At 43.6% G+C, this 25,815-nt stretch overlaps 1 protein-coding gene across 13 annotated transcripts in view; it reads left to right on the top strand.

Moving 5' to 3' along the window:
- LOC137369959 (coiled-coil domain-containing protein 178) overlaps positions 1-25,815 on the top strand; it is a 546,010-nt gene that overhangs the window by 461,877 nt on the left and 58,318 nt on the right. For 10 of the 13 annotated variants that reach the window (XM_068031766.1, XM_068031775.1, XM_068031765.1 and 7 more), the window contains one exon: positions 9,181-9,315. The exons of 2 other annotated variants lie outside the window; for them this stretch is intronic. In XM_068031766.1, the coding sequence (XP_067887867.1) occupies positions 9,181-9,315 (135 nt within the window). Of the gene's footprint in view, positions 1-9,180; positions 9,316-11,004; positions 11,317-25,815 lie in introns of those variants that run through there. One more of the 13 variants, XM_068031769.1, reaches the window with a different exon arrangement.

The following is a 25,815-nucleotide window of genomic DNA, read 5'->3' as shown; positions in this document are numbered from 1 at the left end:
TTAATGTAGTCTGAATGTAATTATGTGAGTGGACTTGCATAAAGGAGATGGATGGTTAGATTGTATGTAATTTTATAATTGTTTGCATTAATAGGGCTCTAGCCTGTATGTGCCTATTCTCTTCCTGGGATAGTCCACCTTAGATGTGCTCTCAAACAGTTTGTTACTGGCCCTGTGAGACTCAGTGTTAAAATACTTCCATGGGGCCCTGTTTTCTGCTTGAATCCTAGTCACTATTTCATTAATTAATGTATAGATTTTTATTGTTTTTCTGTTAGAATCTGTTTTTTTTTGTCACATAGAAATTAGGTTTATGTTCAATAACAGGCTAATAAGTCAGTAGCTTCAGTTGCTTGTTAAAGTCAAGCATGTGTCTTTGTTTCATGTTACTAATGATGTGGAACCATGGAGGCCCAAGTATATTTCGCTTGGACGATGTGGGAGCGAGTACTGAAAGCTCATTACTTGGCTCCCCATTGGAATCCTGCAGGAGTCTGCTCATTGAAAAGACTGTGGGGGCTTTGACAGAATTATTATACTGAATATTTTTAGACTCATTAACTATATTACCAAAGCAAAACATCTCTTCCCTAACATGCAGATTTGTTGAAGCTATGGCAACTTTGCTTTAGTTATTGCAGTAAGGATAATGCTGTCTCTGAAACCCAAAAAAAATGTACTTAAATGTTTTAATTTACGACCAAAATCTCTCAGCAGTTTGGTTTCCAATTAACTCTTCTGTCCATGATATGATTATTTTGTCTTTAATTGTTTAGTTGATCTGTATTTTGTATTATAATCTGTACAGTCACATTTAAAGACAAATGACAAAAATGCTACAAGTAACCATTTGTATTCTGCTGAATTTTTGTAAAATAAATTTAATGGTCTTTTTTCTGTTATTACAGAATATTTAAACTAGCAAATTATGAAGATAATTAGTAAGGCACCTACTTACTGCATAAATATGGTCGTGTTTGTTGTCAAAGGATTATGTGCTGATATAACTAAAAGTTTTGTGCTATTACACAACCAAGCAATTGTAATATTTCAATTATTGGAAACATTAGTAGAAAAACTATTCTAATAGCTCTAATCTACATATGTAAATTGGCTCTAATTGATATAATTAATGTGTTATTCCTAATAATTCAATGAAAGTAGCCTCCAAATTTCATGAAAACATGGTGTGATTTTTGAGGTGAAGTGAAAAGCATTTATTTAATTAACCTAACTTCATATATAAATTATGTCTAATTAACATAATTCATTAATGAGCTCTCCTTTTTAGCACAGCATGTATACTGCAATTTTCATAACGATAAGTCCTAAGGTTTTAATGTGTTGGAGAAAGTCTTTTGTGGTTAAGCTAATTTACATATACAAATACTTCAGCTTTGCATAATTGTTAATACTAAGGTAGGTTTTCTATTCCTGGACCATAGATTTTGATTTCATAATTGATGGTAAATAATTAGCTCAATATGTGTTTATACATCTGAAGATGGAACGGTTCTTAATTTTGCTGGCCAGCCCTTTTATTTTTTTTATTATTCATTCATGGGATGTGGGCGTCGCTGGCCAGGCCGGCATTTATTGCCCATCCCTAATTGCCCTTGAGAAGGTGGTGGTGAGCTGCCTTCTTGAACCGCTGCAGTCCATGTGGGGTAGGTACACCCACAGTGCTGTTAGGAAGGGAGTTCCAGGATTTTGACCCAGCGACAGTGAAGGAACAGTGACATAGTTCCAAGTCAGGATGGTGTGTGACTTGGAGGGGAACTTGCAGTTGGTGGTGTTCCCATGCATTTGCTGCCCTTGTCCTTGTTATGTAGTGTTATGTCTACCATCAGGAAAATGTGTTCTGGTACAGGTAGGCAAAAATTACCATTAATGACATTATTGTACAAATGTTTAAAAGACCCGTAGCAGATTCCTCTCTCCCACCACCTTAAAGGAAATATTAACCCATTCACTGCCAAATTAATTTCTACACCATTATGTGCAGTTTCATCTCTTGAAACTTTTATGCACTGCTGTCTTCTCTTATAGGATGCAAAGCTACAAGTCAAGTAAAGAGTGGCATTGTCTATAACATGTGCTCTTTATAAAAACACAGCTGTGACCAGATTGGTCTGCATCCAGGCAATTATTTTCTGCCGAAAGAACATTTTTCCCCATGAACATAACGGTAACAACCACTTGCATTTATACAGCGCCTTTCACGTAGTAAAACATTCTGAAGTACTTCACAGGAATGTGATCAGATAGAAATTGATATCGAGCCAAAGAAGGAGACATTAAGACAGTTAGCCAAAAGTTTGGTCAAAGATACAGGCCACAAAATTCGGCTCTATAGTGCCTATATTTTCAGTGTTCCAGATAACGTCCTCTCTTAACCTCACACAGCTGAACATGCATTCAGCAGCAGTTAGGTCCCCTCACCCAGGCTATTTAAAGGGATCATCAACCACTCACAGGTTAGTTGCTGATTGATTTCTACTGGCTGCTGCTGAGTTAGTAGAAGTGTTTGGTGATTTGTACTGTCATTTAAAGTTGGTGAAGTCCAAAGGGAGTGGTGTGACATGTAGTGAAGGCGTTCATTCTGACTTCAAGGGTTCAATAGCACCTGCTCCCAGTGTTGCAGTTTCCATCCCCCTTAGCCTGCAGCATGGCAGGGAAAACGAGCAGAGGCAACATGGAGGAGGACAAGCTACTCAAAAGAAGGAAGAGGAGGAGGGGGGAGAAGGGTCTTCAGTGAGTAATTTCCCTACCTCAAGCTCAGTGAGGAATAGTGCATTAGATACTTCCATTTGACTAAGGGAGAGATTCCCTGAATCTGCCACCTGTTGCAGGCAGTCCTTTTTTTCTTATTCATTCACAAGAGGCAGGCATCGCCTGCAAAGTGAGCTTTTATTGTGCTTGAGAAGGTGGTGGTGAACTGCTTGAACTGCTGCAGATCATGTGGTGTAGGTACACCCACAATGCTGTTAGGGAGAGAGCTCCAAGATTTTGATTCAGGGACAGTAAAGGAACGGCAATATATTTCCACGTCAGGATGGTGTGTGACTTGGAGGGTAACTTGCAGGTGGACGTGTTCCCATGTGACTGCTGCCCTTGTTCTTCTAGGTGGTAGAGGTCATGGGTTTGGAAGGCGCTGTCAAAGGGCCAGCAGCCTCAGAGGAGGGCGAGGACGTACGGTGACTGTGGCCATAAACTTCTTCACATTGGGTTTCTTCCAGGTTGGAGCAGGGAACATCTCCAACATCAACCAGTTCACTGTCCAGTGCTGTATAAAGGAGGTGACTAGCAGGCTGTCTGCAAAGAGAGGGTAATATATTGCCTTCTCTCTTTCAAGAGAGAAACAGGTAGAGCGTCTATGTGGCTTTGCCAGGTTAGCAGGCTTCCCCATGGTGTAGGGTGCCATCAACTGCACGTACTTGCTTTGCAGGTGCCGCATCTAAATTCAGAGATGTATCACAACCACAAAGGATTCTACTCCTTCAATGTACAGCTTATAGTGCATCATGTAGGTCAATGCTCGCTATCCTGGCAGCAGTCATGATGTCTTTATTCTGCGCCAATCCACTGTACCATCAGCATTTGAGCCACCATGAGAGACCAGAGTGTGGCTACTAGACAATAAGGGCTATTCACTGACCACCTGACTCATGACTCCAGTGCACAACCCACGCACAGGTGGACAGCATGCGTATAATGAAAGCCATACTGCCACACAAAATGTCATCAAGCAGACTTTTGGCATGCTTAAGCAAAGCCTCTGCTGTCTGGATTGCTCTGGAGGAGCCCTGCAGTACTCTCCAGAGTACATGTCACTATTCGTGGTGGTCTGCTGCATCCTACACAATATTGCCATCATGACGTGTACGGTGAGCAGCTGAGAAAGAAGAAAAGGAGGAGGAGTAGGAAAGAAGGAGACAAACCGCACAACTCCTTTCTGGCCAGGTTGTCCATGATCAGCCCATCAGACTGCGGTGCCAGTGAATGCAATCCTAATTCCCCATTCAACAAGGGTCCACATTTTACTATCCCACTGTTATGGACCATTACAGTGTCCTCTTGGCTGAAATACAAACATCCAATATTCCATACAAAAGGCAACTAATCATCCTTGTGCCTATCTTACATGTGCCTTTGCATAGCCTCGTGCTACCCCAGTTGCTGCAGCATGGCTGGCAGAAGGCTGCTGACTTTCAGTGGGGGAGACTGCAGATGGCCTTGCAGGATGGTCTCATGCAATTCTGACCCTAGTAGGCCCAGCTTTATACTGCACCACCTCAGCATGGGTCAGTCTGGGCTGGCTGACAGGCAACAGCAAGGATACTGGCAAAGTGGCAGTAGTGGGAGGGTGAATGCTGTCATCCTGAGAGAGGACAGCAGGTTCATGGTTCACAGAGCCACTGTCAGTCCCCTGGGGCAACTCCTCTGCAATATAGCAAATTGTTGGAGGACAGGTTGCTGGACTGCTGTGACACCCTGCAAGCCCCTTTGAACACTGAAATCTGCAGCCATGATGGCAGCAACTGAGCTTGTGTGACAGAAAGCTGCCTTTGCATGGGAACAAGTTGAGCTTGCATGACTTCAGTCTGTGCTGCCACTGCAGCACTCAGACATTGGGTATCTTCTGCTTGTGCTGCAATGGAAGCTGAGATATAGACCATCAGACACTGCATTATGGTTGGATCCACAAGTGTGCTAGTGGAGTTGGCCACCAGTTCCTCACTGAAAGGATGGACTCTAAGCTCCAAGCAAATCTGTGTGCAAGGTTGATGCCAGAGTCCTCCATGCTCTTTGACATTGACTGTAGGTTTTCTAGCAGGCCCATCAATACACCAAGCATTCTGTGTGCATACCCATCAGCCTTTCCCCGCATGATGCCCCTTCGAAGCCCTCATCTGAGTCCTTTGCAGCAGAACCCTTGTCCGAACTTGCCCTCTGGTGAGCTGGCACCTGTGCTACCCTACCCCCTGCCCTGCCTGCAGGCCACTTGTGCCCAGTGACTCACCACATGTAGATCAGTGTACGCATCTTCAAATGCCATAACCCACCAACTGCACCATTGGCCTCACACACTGCTCAATGCACCATATTCAGTTCACTCAGCTACCAACAATGTCTATCAATTTTGACTCATACCTCACATTCATAAGCTTCACTTCATCCTCACACAATTAGAACTGCAGGAAACCTCACACCCACATCTCACAGCTTGCACACACTGCCAGTTATTCACATGACAGCCATATCACCCAAACACATTGCGCCATACTCACTGACACACGTCCCTCCCTCTGGCAAGATCAGGTGGTTCAAGTATCTGAGGTGGTGACTGCAAATGTGAGATCAAGTGACAGTGTTTCATCATCATTAGTTTCTTCCTGCTCCTGCACTAAACACTCTTGAACCAGTGTCTCATCAGGTGGCAGTTCATGGGTATTTGAAAGGAGAAAGGCACAAAATAGGGTTGCAGTGAGGGGAGGGGTTTGAATGAAAGAGGTGCATGCTTAGACCATATGCAGCTTGTAAATCAGAAGAGATTGTGGGATGAGGGGGAAGTGAAATATGAGTAGGAGAATTAGATAGAAGTATACCAGCATCTTCAATGCATTCAACCCCTCCACAGGCGACACGCTCAGTCATGGTTGCTCTAGTGATGGCGAGCACTGTCTCCTCCTTAGGGATGAGGACATGCAGCTGTGCCTACCCCCACTGGTTATATACTGCTGCCTGCAATTGTGCGCCACCTTATCAGTGGCTATATGGAATCAGTGGCTAAGGAACAGAATTTGTGATGGGGCTGAAGACAATGGCTTAGTCTTCCAAATGTTTCATTGTAGCAAATTTTGGCTCACCCAGGACTGATTGTCTGGAATTAAAAGCTCACTCAGTAATGGTGCCATGAAGCTATCATTGATTGTCGTAAAAGCCCACCTTATTCACTAATGTCCTTCAGGGAAGGAAATCTGCCATCCTTACCTGGTCTGGCCTACAGGTGACTCCAGACCCACAGTAATGTGGTTGACTCTTAAATGCCCTCTGAAACGTCCTAGTAAGTCACAGTTGTCAAGGGCAATTAAGGATGGGCAACAAATACTGGCCTTGTCAGTGACGCCCACATCCCATGAAAAGAAAAAAAGGCAGTCTGACAACAGTGGAGGGGTCAAAAAAGGTGGTTCTGGAGTAGAGAAGTAGAGCCAGCTGACATCAGAGTACATGTGGAACCTCGTATATTTTCGGATGATGCCAGCAAGGGGCAGCATGTAGATGAAAAACAAGAGGGGTCTAAGGATGATTTGCCAGGGAGATTCCAGAGGTAACGGTGCAGGAACGGGAAGAGAAGCCATTACAGAAGCTTCTCTGGCTATGACTGGATAGATAAGAATGGAACCAGGCAAGGGAAATCAGCTGAACAACAGAGTAGCAGAGTTGGAAGAGGATGGTATGATTAACTGTGTCATAGGCTGAAGACATGTTGAGAAGAATGAGGCATTCTGATCCTTGCTGAAGCTACTAGGAGACAGACACACTTTAGCAGTGCAGGAAAGGACAGTTTTTCCTCCTTCCCATATATTCTACTCTTACCTATTTGATTCACTCTGCGTGATATCAAAAAATGGCTGAGCACAGAGTTGATAACAAACACTGTGGGTCCTGTCAACATCCCAGCTGTAGTGCTGAAGACCTGTGCTCCAGAACTAGATGTGTCTCTAGCCAAGGTCTTCCAGTAGAACTACAACAGTGGTATCTTCCCGACAATGTGGAAAATCGACCAGTTATGTCGTGTCCACAAATAGCAGGACTAATCCAAACTGGCCAATTACAGTCCTATTAGCCTACTCTCAATTATCAGCAAAGTAATGGAAGGAGCCATCGACAGTGCTATCAAGCAGCACTTACTAACCAATAACCTGCTTACCGATGCTCAGTTTGGGTTCCACCAGGACCACTCAGCAGCAAAACTCATTACAGCCTCGGTTCAAACATGCACAAAAGAGCTGAGTTCCAGAGGTCAGATGAGAGAGTCTGCCCTTAGCACGAAAGCAGCGTTCAAACAAGTGTGTCACCAGGGAGCCCTAGTAAGACTGATGTCAGTCAAGTCTAGAGGTAGCAAAAGCATGCATGAGAATTTCAGCATCAGTTGGACTGACTCAGGGGCAGAAACGGGTGATATTACATAGGTGTAGGTAGGCAGTTGTTGTGATTATGAGGATATGGGGTCGGGAGCATAGAACAGGGTCAAACAAGATGCCAAGGCTGTGAACTGTCTGAGACAGTAATCAGAGAGGGAGAAGAAATTGATAGGTAAGAAAGGGAGATTGTGGTTGGCGCTGAAGGAAATGGCTTCAGTATTCCCAATTTTAATTAGAGGTAATTTCGTCACCTCCAGAATGGATGTCAGTCAATTTGCCAATAAAGAGGAAGTGGAGGGGTCAAGAGCAGTGGCAGGGTTTTGCTTATAGTATTCTGTCTAATACAATAGCATTACCTCAGCAAAAAACAATGAGATTCTTTCAACCTCAACCTAGAAGAGCTACCACAAGGACCAAACGAACATTTATGTCCTCTAGCAGCAAAGTAACACAATGGTTAGTCAACTGAAAATAGATCTTTAAAAAAACAAATTTCACACACATCTGATCAAAGTCCCATCTTGGACTCATAAGGAATTTAAAATTGCATTCAAACAGCATGAGCCAAGTACTTTATAATCATGCTTTAAATCTAACTTTAAAACTCTGCACTTTTTTAGGAATACTTACTTTGCTCAAAAAGTCTATTCAAGATTCTGTTAATTTTTGGAACTGCAATAGCGTAGTGAAGAACTATAAAAAATAAAGGCACATCAATATTTGTACAGAAGTGCACTATTGCTAAACAGTGTATTTGTAATTTATGAACAGTGATATACTAGACATCTTAGACATAGTGATATTCAGTTGCTAAATCTGTAGTGTGTTTAGCCACACAGCAAAAAGATATCATCACACTGGAAAATTAACTTGGATGTTTTAAACATCGTTCTAATTTCAAAAGTTCTGGTGGAAAATACATAGAAAACAAAGGAATAGCAAATTTGTTATTTTTTTATTCTTTGACAGTCAGTGAATGTTTTCTGCTAAATTGCATCATTGGCCATCTTTTGATTATTGTTTCTTTATCAATGGATTTATATGATGTCATTATTACTCATTTTTCTCAGTTTTTGCTGCTGAATGCTTTGTATGCCTTGCTATAATCTGATAGAAAATAATGGGACAACATAAATCAATCAATGGAAAGAAATATTCTTACACAATTCATACTTTTAATTTAATTAATTTATCTAATTTTAAAACTTGCTGAGGTTTGTATGGGTATTTGTTTTAAAAACCACTATTTGTGGTTCACTTGTTTTGAATAATTATTCCAAACCCATAATATGATAATAGCCCTAATTATGTATCCAATAAGTTACATATGTTTTATATTTTGCCATATATCCTCATAACTCCCACTAATTTTGGATATAAATGGTTATTATGAGGTATCACTCTCAGTGGGACTGAAAACGAACAATTGCATTTTGGTTTTTCTTAGTATCATAGTAAGGTAGATGGATGTTGTGTTTTTCTGGAAATTTCTTTTCTGTTATTGTTCTCCTAGAGCAGCTGATGCTGCTTAATGCTCTTTAGTTTTGTCATGCTCGAAAGCACATGCTGCTAGTCCATGATAAGCTTTACAGGAATAAAAACAACTAACATGTCTATCAAAGTGTTTTAATTTTACATCTTTAAGTCTAGGTGGGGCCAATTTATGCAGCTTGAATAGCATCAAAGGCTTCTAGCTTTTAAATAAAAGGGTAAAATAAATCTTCAAACTATCTTTATGGAACTGAGTGAAACAGAAATGTTTTACTCATCAGCTTTGCAGTCACTGGTTTGCCTCAGCTAGAACAAAACTACTGAAGCATTTAGAGAAAATTAACCCCCCATCCTAGCAGCCAGATGTGACTAGATTCTGATGAATGCACATGAGTGGGCTGAAAAATCAAGAGACTGTGAAATTCCTGTCAGGCCTATACAGTACAGAATGGGCTATTGACTGCTTTCTGTATTCTCTCCATCATTCTTTTTGAACACTGCCATTAATTTACCCTCCTACTCTTTTTTTAAATCCCATCAGCTCTCTGCACTGCAAACCAGGATGCATAAGGCACTAGTGGACTACTCCAAACAACGGGGCCTTTACAGCCAAGCAGGGCTGGCAGTGTCCCAGGCTCTCTCTCGAGATAATGCTCAGAAAATAATAGCTGTGCAGGTATGTTTTAAAGGAGTTATGGAGGGATAATGGGATTAAGACTGAAAAGAAAATAATTGGAATTGGGTATAAACTATTAAAATTCACACGTCATTGAAATTTCATACATAGGGAAAAAGCTGCAAGTAAGATACTAGTATTGTGGACATCAGGGGTCGTGGCGGGGGTGCCCGGAAAATACTTTCGGGAGAGGCCCTCTACGGGCCTCGGTGCTGGGAAGGCCCTGCCCCATTCTACCAGCGGCGGCGAGGCCTCGGGGCGGCTTCCCCGCCGCTTGGCAGCGGAGCCTTAATTTAAATATTTAAATGAATTGTAACGACTGCATAAGCACCTAGACCGATATTCCGACCAGTGGCCGGAAGTCCCGCGTCTTCGGATCTCTGTTCTGAGATCCGAGGGGTAACACAGGTGGGGAGGGAGAAGGCGTGAAATTTTCACAGGGCAGGAGGGGAGCAGGGAAAACTGCTTCTATTGGCAGAGGGGATGGTGAGAAGTGGTTGAAGGGCAAAGGTAATGAAGTTCGGGGGGGATAGTTCGGGATGGGGACAACATTTTTTTAGAGGGGAAATGACAATAAATGAAGTGTATGGTCATTGGGGGTGGGAGGGGGGCCTGCGATCTTCTATTAAATTTATAAATTTCCATGTCACATCCATTTCGCTTTAAAAAGTAAAAATATTCTTAAGGGCTTGAAGCCCTTTCAAAATGGCACTGGTGTGTGTGCGGTGGCACCAGACGCTGTTGCCGGGAACGAAGCGCCTATCCCCTTTACATCATCAGGGGTGGGCGATCCGCCCCCTCCATATTCATGAGCCAAGAATGGCGGCGAGCTAATAAAATTCAGCCCAGTATATCTGTTCCTGCCCTTTTAAGTTATATAGCTATATTTAGAAATTCTTATTTTATTTAAGCATATATAGTAAATGTTTTTGTTTTAATAATTTCTTGTTTACTTTCAGAAGATCTCTGTTTTATCACTATTTAAACCTAATATATGGATTTTACTATTTAAATGGCTTAGACTTTAGGATACATTGTTAACTTGTAAAACTAATTTATCCTTATTTGCATCCTGTTTATTTTAATGGACTAAAAAATCCTGAAGTGTTTTTGATTCCAAAGTCCAAATTGTTAATGTAAATTGTGAACAGCAGTGGTCCCAGCACTGATGCTCGTGAACACCACTTCTCACCTTCTGCCACTCTGAACAATTCCCATTTTCTGCTTTCTGTCTTGAAGCCAGCTTGCCATCCATTCTGCCACTTGTCCCCTGACTCCACATTCTATGACCTTATTCATTAGTCTATTATGGGGCACCTTATTAAAGGCCTTTTAAAAATCTAGATTAATTCCATCTACTACATTACCATTGTCTACTCTATCTGTTACCTCCTCAAAAAATTCAATAAAGATTGGTCAAGTAAGATTTTCCTTTTTGAAATCCATGCTGACTGTTCATTATTATATTTTTCATTTCTAGATGCTCTTCTATTCTCCCTTTTAGTAGGGATTCCATTAATTTTCCTAGCACCAATGTTAAGCTGACTGGTCTGTAATTCCCTGGGCATGTCCTGTCCCCCTTCTTAAATATAGGAATTACATGAGCTATCCACCAGTCTTCTGCTACTACACCTTTTTCTAACAAATTATTAAATATGTGTAGTAATATCTCTGCTATCTCTTTTCTAGATTCTTTTAAAATGCGTGGATACAATCCATCTGGACGAGGAGTTTTATTCTCTTTGAGTTTGATTAGTTTATTCAATACATCCCTTTTTTTTATTTAAATGAACTTATCTCATTGCTTATCTCATCATTCATGTCATGTCTACCTGTTCTATCTTCCTGGTGAACACTGAAGCAAAATAATTATTTAATATTTCTGCCATTTCTCTATTGTTACCTGTGGTATTATCTTGTCTATCCCTTAATGGTCCTATTCCCATACAGCCTTCCGTTTCTATTGATGTGACTGTAAAATATTTCACTTTTTGCTTTATGTTCCTTGATAAATTAATTTCATAATTCCTCTTTGCCTTCCTAATTGTTTAAACTTATTTTGATAATTGCTCCAGTGAGCATTCTTGAAGCATTTTACTATGTTAAATGCAGTATATAAATGTAAATTTATGTTGTAATGCAAAATTTTACAATTATACTAATCATTGTTATACTATTTATGAATTATTGGACTGTATTTTCCCAATACCCCGTGATGGCGGGCTTGGAGGCGGAGAGGGCTGAGAAAATAAGGGGGAGCCACGTTGGGACTGCACCCCGACACATTCCCGCTGGTGGGTAGGTTTCCCAAGGGCAGGTGCAGACACAGATCGGCTGCGCGCTCCACGGAGTTGGGCAGCAAGTTAGGCTGTTTACAGACCCAATTAGGTCCGATTTTGTGGGTGTGCCAGCATTTTGCTGCCAGCGGAGCAGCCCCCACCATGGGCAGAGGCCACCATCTTCATGTAGGTGATCTCCCTGTGGTAGGCCGTGGGGTCATCGGAGCTGGAGGCTCCATGCCCCAGAAAGGGGGCCATTGGCAGGAAAGGCCCCCAAATGATGCACCCGGAGGGGTTTCCCCTCGCTTTGAGGAGGCCTAAGAGCTTTACCTCTAATAATTTTAACTTTAAGTAAACATCTCAGAGGGCAGTTCCATGTTAAGGTGCCCTGGTGGTCCCCAACCTGCCTCAGCAGCGCACATCTCTCCATCTCTCACGGTGTGGCTGCTGAGGCTCCAGAGCTGCCAGCCCCCTGATTGGGCCAGCATCATTGAGAGCCCGCCCACCATCCTAAATAGGATGGCAAGCACGGAGGTAGCCAATTAGGAAGCCACCTGTTGGAAAATTGCACCATCAGGTGCCCTGCCAGTAAGTGCAGGCTTGGGACCCCCATTTGGTCTCAATGTTGGGGGTCCCAAGGCCCATAGAAAAATCCAGCCCATTACTTCTCATACTTTGTTGCATTTTTGTAGCAACATATTTCAGTGTAGCCCTATATTTATGAATTGGACAGAATTTCTTTGTGTTTTTGTTCATTGAACATTGCATTTCATCCCATGTTCATTTTAATAATTGTGGATGTCTCATTACAGGAAAGATAATGATGTAATCAGTCACATGGTATAGAAAGCACTTGCTCTCGCTAATTTTAAAACAATCAGTGTAAATGTCTCTGATATAATGCAAATGATTTGAGAACAGTTTTATCCAGCATTTTGATTAAGTGGGTTGTAAAATTACAAAAAGAATATAAATTGTGAAATTGAGCAGTAAGTAACAAATGGAAAAAATACTTCAAAACTCCACTAGCAGTTGCTGTAACGGCAAAACAATAGACAGTTGTGTTGACTGGCCTGTGGTGCCACTGGCATGTCCCCTCACATTGCCCATCTGTTCGGTTTCTGATTTAACCAGCAGGACATCGCTGCAAACATCGAGGTGGGCATGCAAAAACTTCAAATATCTCAAGCAGCATCATCTTGAGTCGCAAAATTACAATGCAGCACAAATTAAATTGAATATCTTTCAATAGAATTATAGAATTTTACATATGACCCTCATCTGAGCAAAAGGTAATAATGTTTTCACAGACATGCTCAAATAGTGATGTCGGAAGGATGCATTTAATATGTAAGGTACTGAAAACCCATTATTTTGCAATATTTGGCTATGAAGGGCAAAGGGGACCAATACTCTGCAGAGAAGTAGTACAAAGTAATCTAATCTACTATCTCCTTAGACACACTGTGAAAAACAAACATTCAAAAGTTCTCCTCCCTGAGAAAGCAATGCCAATCTGTTCAGTTTCTAGTTTAGCTAGCAGGAAATCTTTGATGCTTGGGGTTCTGCCACATGGGGATTTCTGGAAGGAAAACACCCATTTGGATGATATATCCAATGGATCCACCTTCAATTAGTTTTGGTTGAACTGTTTATAGGGATTAACACCCTTCTTGGCCCCGGATTCTCAAGTGAATTCTGCTGCCACAGAGGGAGTCCCAACAATGGGATGCAAAGCAGGTGGCATGGTTGCAGAGACAGGCAGTGGACGAGGAAGCGCGATTCTCTTGGGACCATCCAATTAACAGCTGGCAGGCGTGGGAGCTGGCCAGTGAAGCCGTGAAGGCGGGGGGTGGGGGAGGGAATGTACCATCAGCGAACAAACAAGAGCTATATTTAAAGTGAAGGCAGCACTCAGTGGGAAGGCAGCAAATACAGCAGACATTGAATGGGAGGCCTGACAAGTTTTGCACTCATAAGGCAACAGCATTTCAAAAATGGGTGGCACCCAGGTTTAGTGATGCCTTCCTGGAGGTGCCCACCCTCATGATCCTCCTGCCCCTCTGGGTGTTGCAACCCTGCTCCCGCTGGCTGCATCTCTCTCTCTTTCTCATGCTCCTCTTCACAGGAGCTGTCAAAACTGGTGCACGAGATCCATGGTCACCTGCTGGACTCACTTCTCAAGGCCTCTCACCACCCTCTCACCACCCCCTCACTCTGCACATACACACTGCACAAGGGAGAGAACACTCAATCTGTGCGTCCCCGATGAACTCACCAACTATGTCCAGCCTCCAGCTTGTCCCTCCTGTACTGCAATCACTCTCACCCTCCGTACACTGGAATGTTGCCGCTCCAGCCAACACTGACCTGTCGCTGAGCTCCTACCTCCTTATAGTTGGTAAGGTTCTGAAACACTGGCCTTCACGTGCACTTCGGTAAGATTTCAATTCCCGCCTAAAATAGCCCACCTCCAAGAAGTGCGGATTCCACCCGCCAGCCTGGCTATCTCCGGCAAAATTACCAAGTGTGTGAATGCGTAGATCCTCTGTACCAAGGCATTCCCTGCCATTTTGCCACTCAACCTGCTTCCCAGCCCATCACACTGGGTTTTAAGAAGATTCTGCCCATAATGTTAGCACCCAACATAATTAAAACCATTGCTGTGTATTCATTATACCCTCTGACCTTCCTCTCTCTGACGCTGAACGTTCTGTACTCACCAATTGACTCAGTTTTATCCCCTTAAGCCCCCATCTGAATGAATTTTGCGCTCAGCATGACATTGAGCTCTTCTTCCATCGCCTTCGCTTCCGGGCTCACTTTTTTGACCAGGAGTCCTCCCCCTTAACGAGCAGACCCATTCACCCACCTCCAGCTTTCTCCCACCACTTGGATCCCTCCCTCTGGCCTCTTACCCGCTTTTGATCTTTTCATTGAAAACTGTCAGCGAGACATCGGCCATCTCAATTTCTCTGCTCCCCTCACTCACTGTAACCTGTCTCCCTCTGAACTTGCTGCACTCCATTCTCTTGGGTCTAACCCCGACATTATGATCAAACCTGCAGACAAGGGTGGTGCTGTTGTTGTCTGGTGTATCAACCTCTACCTTGCAGAGGTTGAGTGCTAATTCTCAGACACTTCTACCCACCTCCCCCTGGACCATGACCCCACCACCGAACATCAAGCTACTGTCCACAGGACAGTCACTGACCTCATCTGCTCCAGAGATCTTCCCTCGACAGCTTCCAACCTCATAGTCCCACAACCCCCGGACAGCCTGCTTCTACCTCCTTCCCAAAATCCACAAACAGGACTGTCCTGGCCGACCCATTGTTTCAGCCTGTTCCTGCCCCACTGAACTTATTTATTCCTATCTAGACTCTATCTTTTCTCCCCTGGTCCAGTCTCTTCCCACCTACATCCGTGACCCTTCTGACACCCTATGTCATTTTGACAATTTCAGTTTCCTGGCCCTAACCGCCTCCTCTTCACTATGGACGTCCAATCTCTCTACACCTCCATCCCCCACCAGGATGGTTTGAGGGCTCCCAGCTTCTTCCTTGAACAGAGGACCAACCAGTCCCCATCCACCACCATCCTCCTCCGCCTGGCTGAACTTGTTCTCACATTGAACAACTTCTCCTTCAACTCCACCCACTTCCTTCAAGTAAAAGGTGTTGCTATGGGTACCCGCATGGGCCCTAGTTATGCCTGTCTTTTTGTGGGATATGTCGAACATTCCTTGTTCCAGTCCTACTCAGGCCCCCTCCCCCAACTCTTATTCCAGTACATTGATGACTGTATCGGTGCCCTTTCCTGCTCCCACCCCAAACGTTATCAACTTTGCTTCTAATTTCCACCCTTCTCTCAACTTTAAATTGTCTACCTCCAACATTTCCCTTCCCTTCCTCGACTTCTCTGTCTCTATCTCTGGGGATAGGCTTTCTATTAATATTCATTATAAGCCCACCGACTCCCACACCTATCTCGACTACACTTCTTCACTCTCTACTTCCTGTAAGAACTCCATTCCATTCTCCCAGTTTTTCTGTCTCTGACGCATCTGCTTTGATGGTGCAACCTTCCACAGCAGGGCTTCCGATATGTCTTCCTTTTTCCTCAACTGAAGATTCCCCCCCACTGTGGTTGACAGGGCCCTCAACCGTGTCTGGCCTATTTCTCACACCTCTACCCTCACCCCTTACCCTCTCTCCCAGAACTGCGACAGGGTTCCCCTTGTCCTCACTTTCCACCCTGCCAGCCTTCACATCCAAAGATCATCCTCTGCCATTTCCGCCATATCCAGCGTAATGCCACTACCAAACACATCTTCCCCTCCCCTCCTCCATTCCGAAGGGATCGTTCCCTCCGCGACACCTTGGTCCACTCCTCCATTACCCCCGACACCTCGTCCCCTTCCCATGGCACCTTCCCCTGCAATCACAGGAAGTATAATACCTGCCCTTTTACCTCCTCTCTCCTCACAATCCAAGGCCCCAAACATTCCTTTCAGGTGAAGCAGCAATTTACTTGTACTTCTTTCAGTTTAGTATACAATTGAGTATTTGCTGCTCACAATGCAGTCTCCTCTACACTTGGGAGACCAAACACAGATTGGGTGACCGCTTTGTGGAACACCTTCGCTCAGTCTGAAAACATGACCCCGAGCTTCTTGTCGCTTGCCATTTCAACACACCCCTCCCCCCGCATCTCTGTCCTGGGCTTGCTGCAGTGTTCCAGTGAACATCAACGCAAGCTCAAGGAACAGCATCTCATTTACTGATTAGGCCCAATACAGCCTACCGGACTGAACATTGAGTTCAATAATTTTAGAGCATGACTGGTCTGCCTTTTTTACGTTTAGTTTTTTTTTATTTTAGTTTGTTTCATCATTCATTTTTTTACCATGTGCCTGTCCACTGTTTTTTTTTCATGTTTGTGCTTTTGGCCAGGGCTGTTCGTTATTCTGTCGTTTAACACCCTATCTGCACGAACCCTTTGTCTTTCACCACACCATTAACACACCCTTTGCCTTTGCTCCATGATCTTCTTGTCAGTTATTCTCTGTGGCCCTCTGTCCTATCAACACTTTCCCTTTTGTTACCTTTAGCCCCAATCTGGCTTTATTTGTTTAAAACCTATTACATTTCTAACCTTTGCCAGTTCTGATGAAGGGTCACTGACTTGAAACGTTAACTCTGCTTCTCTCTCCACAGATGCTGCCGGACCTGCTGAGTATTTCCAGCATTTTTTGTTTTTATTTCAGATTTCCAGCATCTGCAGTATTTTGCTTTTATTTATTATAATTAAAACCTAGTTCTAGTTGGGGCATTTCACAATATTGAACACTGTTAATGAGTCACATGTGTTCTTGTGTATAGAAACTAAATGATGACTTTGTGGTTTGTTGTTAAGTGTACTGGTACTGGTTATTGTCTGATTAACAATGTTTGTTTTAGTATGTGTTTTACTGCTTTCTGTGAATAGCATGCTACCTCCAGTACTTATAGTGGTACTAATGAGCTGTAATTTCTAATTGATTTTGAATATTTATTCGCTAATATGGTTTACTCGTATACTGATACAAGTAATAATAGAACAGAGATGGGTGTTTCCAATTTCTATCATTGTTATATTACTATTCTTTTCTGGGTTCTTAGGTAGTGTTACAAGCAGACCTTCACATACTCTCCCATAGGCAGTGAAGGGAAGTCAGATAACTGGCCCGAGCTCGCTTTTGCACACTTACTACTGGGCATAGAGTGACATAGGCAGATTTGTGCAAGATCAACGTCACCCTCTCAACAGGAAGGTTCATGAGGCTAATTGGTTGATGTGGCCTATGTGGACAGGTTTGACAGCAAAATTAGAGCCCATTAAATAAAAAGGACAGTAGTAGCATGGATACAAAATGGGCTGGGTGACAGGAAACAGAGTAGTTGTGAACAATTGTGTGGAGGTATACAGTTGGGTTCCCCAGGGGTCAGTGTTAAGAACCCTGCTTTTCTTCATCTATATAAATGACCGAGACTTGGGTGTATAGGGCACAATTTCAAAATTTGCAGATGACACAAAACTTGGCAGTATTGTGAACTGTGATGATGATAGTCACTCCAGGCGCTGCTTCACAAACCACTGACCACCTCCAGGCGCGTATCCATTATCTCTCGAGATAAGGAGGCCCAAAAGAAAAGAAGAAGATGATGATAGTGATAAATCTCCAAGAGGACATAGACAAGCTGAAGGAATGGGTGGACAAGTAGCAGATGAAATTTAATACAGAAAAGTGTGGTGTGATTAATTTTGTTAGGAAGAACAAGGGGAGGCAATATAAATTAAAGGGTACAATTCTAAAGGGGGTGCAGGAGCAGAGGGACCTGGGAGTATAAGTGCACAAATCATTGAAGGTTGCAGGACAGGTTGAGAAAGCAGTTAATAAAGCATACGGGATCTTGGGCTTTATAAATAGGGGCATAGAGTACAAAAGCAAGGAAGTTATGATAAACCTGTATAAGACACTCGTTCGGCCTCAGCTGGATTATTATGTCAAGTTCAGGGCACCACACTTTAGGAAGGATATTAACGCATTAAAAAGGGTGCAGAAAAGATTCACGAGAATGGTTCTAGGGATGAGGAACTTCAATTACATGGATAGATTGGAGAAGCTGGGCCTGTTCTCCTTGGAGAAGAGAAGGTTGAGAGGATATTTCATAGAGATGTTCAAAATGATGAGGCATCTAAACAGAGTAGATAGGGAGAAATTATTCCCATTGGCATAACAGTCGAGAACCAGAGGACACTGTTTCAAGGTGATTGGCAAAAGAGGCAAAGGCAACATGAAGAAAAACTTTTTAAAATAATGAATGGTAGGATCTGGAATGCACTGCCTGAGAGTGTGATAGAGACAGATTCAATCAAGGCTTTCAAAAGGAAATTGAATAATTATCTGAAGAGAAAAATATTGCAAGGCTATTGGGAAAAGGCAAGGGAGTGGGACTAGGTGAGTTGCTCTTGCAGAGAGCTGGCACAGACAGGACAGGCCAAATGGCCTGCTTCTGTGCTGTAACCATTCTATGATTCTATGAATGATGCACATAAAAGCCCAGGGAAAGGGCAGGGATGAAAACTAAATCTAAACTATTACTTCACTATTATGATTTGCATTATTCTCTCAAGTAGTGACCTATTCTGGAATATTGCAGTACTGTTTCGAAAATTGCTACTCTGTGTTTAGTGATTAATTGAAAAGAACAGTATTTCCCCTTTATACTGGCAATATTGACTCACACTAGAGTACAGCTCCAAGGGCAAAAGCAGGCCTCAGTGCCTCTTTTAAGCAACCACTGTTCATATACAAGCCTCTACAGTAGATGTCAATATGCTGTTTGACTACAAGGGCCTTTGGAGTTTATTCCGATCTTATCGTCACCCAGTGTTCATCTACCCACACACACATTTCTAGCACAGTCAAAGACTAAGAATAAAATTGGATTGATTAAGCACCTTTCACGAACTCAGGATGTCCCAAAGTGCTTCACATTTTAACTGTAGTCACTGTTGCTTTGTGGGGAAACGCAGTAGCAATTTGTGCACAGCAAGATACCACTAACAGCAATAAGATTAATGACAAGATAATCTGTTTTAACGATGTTGGTTCAGGGCTAGATATTGGCCAGGACACCAGGAAATCTCCTCTGCCATGGAATCTGTTGCATTCACCTGAGAAGGCTTTAAAGTCTCATTCAAAATATGGCAGCTCTAGTAGTGAAGCACTCCTTCAGTCCTCAGTATTGCACTGAAATGTCAGTGTAGATTTTGTGCTCAAGTATCTGGAGCTTAAACCCACAACTTTCTGACTTAGTAGAAAGTGCTATCACTCAGCCAAGGCTGGCACCAGAGGAACAGGAATGCTGAACAATTTTGCACTCCTTACATGATGCTGAGCTATTTATTATATATTCTGCTATCTTGAATTAAATCAATTGACTCAGCACAGAGCAGTGGTTGAATTTCCTTGTCTGTAGGACTGAGTACTACACTACAAAGCACAATTACCCACTGATGTATCAGAGCTAAGGACAACAACTTTCTAAACCCTTTATGCATAGACAGTATAAACAAGTTACCTTCAGGTTTATTTATTTAGAGATACAGCACTGAAACAGGCCCTTCGGCCCACCAAGTCTATGCCGAACATCAACCACCCATTTATACTAATCCTACATTAATCCCATTACCCCCTCACAACCTACGTATACTAGGGGCAATTTACCTATCAACCTGCAAGTCTTTGGCTGTAGGAGGAAACCGGAGCACCCGGCGAAAACCCACACAGTCACAGGGAGAACTTGCAAACTCCACACAGGCAGTACCCAGAATCGAACCCAGGTCGCTGGAGCTGTGCGACTGCGGTGCTAGCCACTGTGCCACTGTGCCGCCCTAGGTTATATCACTGTTCCTCACTTCCCCAGCTGTGTGAAGCATTATCTACAGGTTGACCACGAATCACTCAGACCTCGTAAATTTGTTCCTGATGGCACTTTACAGGCTAACAAACTGTCTGGGAAAATACCATTTTAGAAGTATTAAATTAACTATGCTTTTGGTTTTGATATTGATCTGAAAACAGTTGTTCTTTTATCAATTTGTAAAACACTGCCAGATATATTGCTATAAGTGTGTATTGTACCATTTCATCTTTTAGCTGAACAAAATGCAGAAACTTCACCAAAGCAGCATTTTTTTGAAAAACTCAACATAAAGAGCAAAGTTTGACTATTGAACCAAATCCCACTGCAGTAATATCAGGCTCACAGTGCATTATTCCCCAGGCTCACGTCACAGCCCCTGCTCCTCGTTCCAGGCTATCCTTTCCTACCTTCCAGCCTGAACATAAGCACCAGCCTAGTTGTCTTTCAGTCTACTGCCTTTTAGAATTTAAATTCTCTTTTATATCCTCCATTAAGAATCAAAATATATTTTTTAATTAAAATGAATCAGTAGCAAAAATAGATATTTATTCCTCTTTTTTCTTTTTCCCTTTAATTCCCCTCACATCATCATCTTTCAACCTAAAGAGCTCTACCCAATGAGGTTAAGAAGCTGCTTTTATATGCTATATTAAAAATACCCATACATTAGAAAGGTTGAATTTTGTAGTCCTAATATGAGCACAAAGATTTTGATCCATAATGAACTTAGTGGCTCTGAATTCAATCATACTTAAATAATTTTAACATGAGCATGGATAGAGTACCAACATTTTATGATAATACCAAATTGTTGGGGTTGGCAAACTGTGAGGAAGAAAGTAGAAGACTGAAGGAGAAAGTAGATAGATTAGGGGAATGGGTGAATATGTGTCATTTCTTGACAAGCTATTGAAGTATATATCACTGCTCATTGTAAAGCATTACATTGGTAGTAATACTGGCCAGCAATGCCAAGAGTCCACCGTATTGAACAGTTCCCCTCCCACCCACCCCCACCCCAGTTTCCACCTGGCACTAAATTACTACAAGGGTTGATGATACCATGCATATTTGCACCTGAACTGAGTGTGAGGCTTGTGTTCATTGAACCATGGATAATTTCTCCTTACGTGGCCAGCCCACCAAATTTAAGCCTGGACACACTGCACATACAATGTAATTTTACTACCTGTGTGAGATAAGCATTGTAGGAAGGATCTCATCTCTCAGCATTCAGAAAGAAACTGCAGAAGGCTGAGTTTCTGCTGATAGAAGGCGGAATCATCCCAGTCCTGCAGAGGTAGGGTTGCAGGCGGAACCAGGAGTAAAATTTGATGGTAGCGTATTGGGTCAGGGCCCTGACACGTTCTGCCACCAAATAGGTCAATTTAGGGACTAATAGGGGGCAAGATGCTGCTGCTGCCAGGATATTCCCAACATTAGACAAAACCACCTCCCCATTCCCCCCTGCCCCCTGCTGATCCCAAAGCCTGGCAGATTCAATGAAGAGTGCAGGAGACATGCCAGGAGCAGCACTAGACATACCTAAAAATGAGCTGTCAACCCGTGAAGCTACAACACATGCCGCTACTTGCATGCCAAACAGCGGAAGCAGCATGCACTAGACAGAGCTAAGCAATCCCACAGCCACCAGATCAGGGCAAAGCTCTGCAGTCCTGCCACATCCAGTCATGAATGGTGGTGGACAATTAAGCAACTAACAAGAGGAGGAGGCTCATCAAGTATCCCCATCCTCAATGCTGGGGGAGCCGAGAACATCAATGCAAAAGAAAAGACTGAAGCATTCGTAACCATCTTCAGCCAGAAGTGCTGTGTGGATGATCCTTCTCGGCCTCCCCCTAAGGATCTCACCCCATCACAGATGCCAGTCTTCAGCCAATCCAATTCACTCCACGTGATATCAAGAAATGGCTGAAGGCACTGGATACGGCAAAGGCTATGGGTCGTGGCAGCATCCTGGCTGAAGACTTGTGCTGTAGAACTAGCCGTGCCCCTACCCAAGCTGTTCCAGTACTGATACAACACTGGCATTCTCCTGACAATGTGGAAAATTGCCCAGGCATGTCCTGTACACACAAAGCAGGGCAAATCCAATCTGGCCAATTACTGCCCCATCAGTCTACTCTCGATCATCAGCAAAGTGGTGTAAGGGGTCATCGACAGTCCTATCAAGCGCCACCTAAACAGCAATAAGCTGCTCACCGATGCTCAGTTCAGGTTTCACCAGGGCCACTTGGCTCCTGACCTCATGTCCAATCAAGGACAAAAGAACTGAACTCCAGAGGTGACGTGAGAGAGAGTGCCCTGGATATGAAGGCAGCATTTGACCGAGTGTGGCAGCAAGGGGACCTAGCCAAACTGAAGTCAATGAGAATCACTGGTTGGAGTCATACCTAGCACAAAGGAAGATGGTTGAGGTTGTCGGAGGCCAATTATCTCAGCCACAAGACATTGCTGCAGGAGTTCCTCAAGTTAGTGTCCTAGGAGCAACCATCTTCAGCTGCTTCATCAATGGCCTTCCCTCCATCGTAACGTCAGAAGTGGGGATGTTCGCTGATGATTGTACGATGTTCAGTACGATTCACAACTCCTCAAATACTGAAGCAGTCCGTGTCCATATGCAGCAAGACCTGGACAACATTCAAGATTGGGCTGATAAGTGGCAAGTAGCATTCGTGCCACACAATTGCCAGGCAATGATGATCTCCAATAAGAGAGAATCTAACCATTTCCCCCTAACATTCAAAGGCATTACCATCGCTGAATCCCCCACTATCAACATCCTGGGGGTTACCATTGACCAGAACTGAACTGGAGCAGCCACATAAATACCATGGCTACAAGAGCAGATCAGAGACTGGGAATTCTGCAGCGATAATCCACCTCCTGACTCCCCAGTGCCTGTCCGCCATCTACAAGGCACAAGTCAGGAGTGTGATGGAATACTCTCCATTTGCCTGGATGAGTGTAGCTCAAACAGTACTCAGGAAGCTCGACACTGTCCAAGACAAAGCAGCCCACTTGATTGGCATCCCATTCACCACTTTCAATATTCAATCCCTCCATCACCGATGCACAGCGGCAGCAGTATGTATCATATACAAGATGTACTGCAGCAACTCACCACGTCTCCTTCGACAGCACCTTCCAAACCCATGATCTCTATCATCTAGAAGGACAAGGACAGCTGATGCTGTCAAGGAAAAGGAAATAGTGAGAGTTCAGGGCCAACATGTTCCCGTAAAGGTGAAGGTTAGGACCAACAAGTCCAGGGAACCCTGGATGTCAAGGGATATAGAGGATTGGATAAGGAAACAAAAGGAGGCTTCTGGCAGATTCAGAGTGCTGAAAACAGCAGAGGAGCTAGAGGAGTATAGAAAGTGTAGGGGGGTACTTAAAAAAGTAATTAGGAGAGCGAAGAGAGGGCATGAAAAAAACCGGGCGGGCAAGATAATGGAAAATCCCAAGGTGCTTTATAAGTATATTAAGGGCAAGAGGATAACCAGGGAAAGAATAGGGACCAAAGTGGCAATTTGTGTGTGGAGCCGGAGGACGTAGGTGGGGTTTTAAATGATTACTTTTCATCTGTGTTCACAATGGAGAAAAACGATGTCAGTGTAGAGATCAGGGAGGAGGATTGTGATATACTCGATCAAATTAGCGGTTTTAGCGGGCTTAAAAGTGGATAAATCCCCAGGCCCAGATGAGATGTATCCCAGGCTGTTGTGTGAGGCAAGGGAGGAGATAGCAGGGGCACTGACATAAATTTTCAAATCCTCTCTGGCCACAGGAGAGGTGCCAGAGGACTGGAGGACAGCGAATATGGTACCATTATTCAAGAAAGGTAGCAGGGATAAACCAGGTAATTACAGGCCGGTGAGTCTAACATCAGTGGTAGGGAAATTATTGGAAAAAATTCTGAGGGACAGGACTAATCTCCACTTGGAGAGGCAGGGATTAATCAAGGATAGTCAGAATGGCATTGTCAGGGGGAGATCATGTTGAACAAACTTGATTGAATTTTTCGAGGAGGTGACTAGATGTGTAGATGAGGATAAAGCAGTTGAGGTAGTCTATATGGACTTCAGTAAGGATTTTGATAAGGTCCCACATGGGAGATTGGTTAAGAAGATAAGAGCCCATGGGATCCAGGGCAAATTGGCAAATTGGATCCAAAATTGGCTTGGTGGCAGGAAGCAAAGGGTGGTGGTCGAGGGTTATTTTTGAGATTGGAAGCCTGTGACCAGTGGTGTACCGCAGGGATCGGTGCTGGGACCCTTGCTGTTTATAGTGTACATTAATGATTTAGATGTGAATATAGGAAGTATGATCAGTAAGTTCTTAGATGACACGAAAATTGTTGGTGTTGCAAATCTTATCTTCTAATCTTTGGCCTCCTTGTCTCGAAAGACAATGGGTAAGCGCCTGGAGGTGGTCAGTGGTTTGTGCAGCAGCGCCTGGAGTGGCTATAAAGGCCAATTCTAGAGTGACAGACTCTTCCACAGGTGCTGCAGATAAAATTGGTTGTCAGGACTGTTACACAGTTGGCTGTCTCCTTGCGCTAAATAGTCGTAAATAGTGAGGAGGAAAGCCTTAGATTACAGGATGATATAGATGGGCTGGTAAGATGGGCACAGCAGTGGCAAATAGAATTTAATCCTGAGAAGTGTGAGGTGATGCATTTTGGGAAGACTAACAAAGCAAGGGAATATACAATGAGTGGTAGGATCCTAGGAAGTACAGAGGTCAGAGGGACCTTGATGTACTTGTCCATAGATCACTGAAGGCAGCAGCACAGGTAGATAAGGCGGTTAAGAAGGCATATGGGATACTTGCCTTTATTGGTTGAGTCATAGAATATAAGAGCAGGGAGGTTATGATGGAGCTGTATAAAACGCTAGTTAGGCCACAGCTGGAGTACTGTGTACAGTTCTGGTCGCCACACTATAGGAAGGATGTGATTGCACTAGAGAGGGTGCAGAGGAGATTCACCAGGATGTTGCCTGGGCTGGAGCATTTCAGCTATGAAGAGAGACTGGATAGGTTAGGATTGTTTTCCTTAGAGCAGTGAAGGCTGAGGAGGGACCTGATTGAGGTATACAACATTATGAGGGGCATTGATAGGAAGAAACATTTTCCCCTAGCGGAGGTGTCAATAACCAGGGTACATAGATTTAAGGTAAGGGGCAGGAGGTTTAGAGGGGATTTGAGGAAACAACCTTTCACCCAGAGGGTGGTTGGAATCTGGAACACACTGCCTGAAGTGGTGAGAGAGGCAGGAACCCTCACAACATTTAAGAAATATTTAGATGAGCACTTGAAAAGCCATAGCTTACAAGGCTACGGGCCAATTGCTGGAAAATGGGATTAGAATAGATAGGTGCTTGATGGCCAGCATGACACAATGGGCCGAAGGGCCTGTTTCTCTGCTGTATAACTCTATAACTCTACGAGATGCACGGGAACACCACCACCTGCAAGTTCCCCTCCAAGTCACACACCATCCTGACGTCTTGGAATATATCGCCATTCCTTCACTGTCACTGGGTCAAAATCCTGTAACTCCCTCCCTGAGAGCAGTGTGGGTGTAGCCTCACCAGAAGGACTGCAGCGGTTCAAGAAGGCAGCTCACCGCCACCTTCTCAAGGGCAATTAGGGATGGACAAGAAATGCTTGTCTTGCCAGCGATGCCCACATCTCAAGAAATTAATTTTTAAAATGTACCT

The sequence above is a fragment of the Heterodontus francisci genome, chromosome 5 (assembly GCF_036365525.1).
Source record: "Heterodontus francisci isolate sHetFra1 chromosome 5, sHetFra1.hap1, whole genome shotgun sequence".
In the NCBI taxonomy this organism is placed as follows: domain Eukaryota; kingdom Metazoa; phylum Chordata; class Chondrichthyes; order Heterodontiformes; family Heterodontidae; genus Heterodontus; species Heterodontus francisci.
Note: the sequence above shows the minus strand (reverse complement) of the source record. Positions and strands in the feature narration are given on the sequence as shown.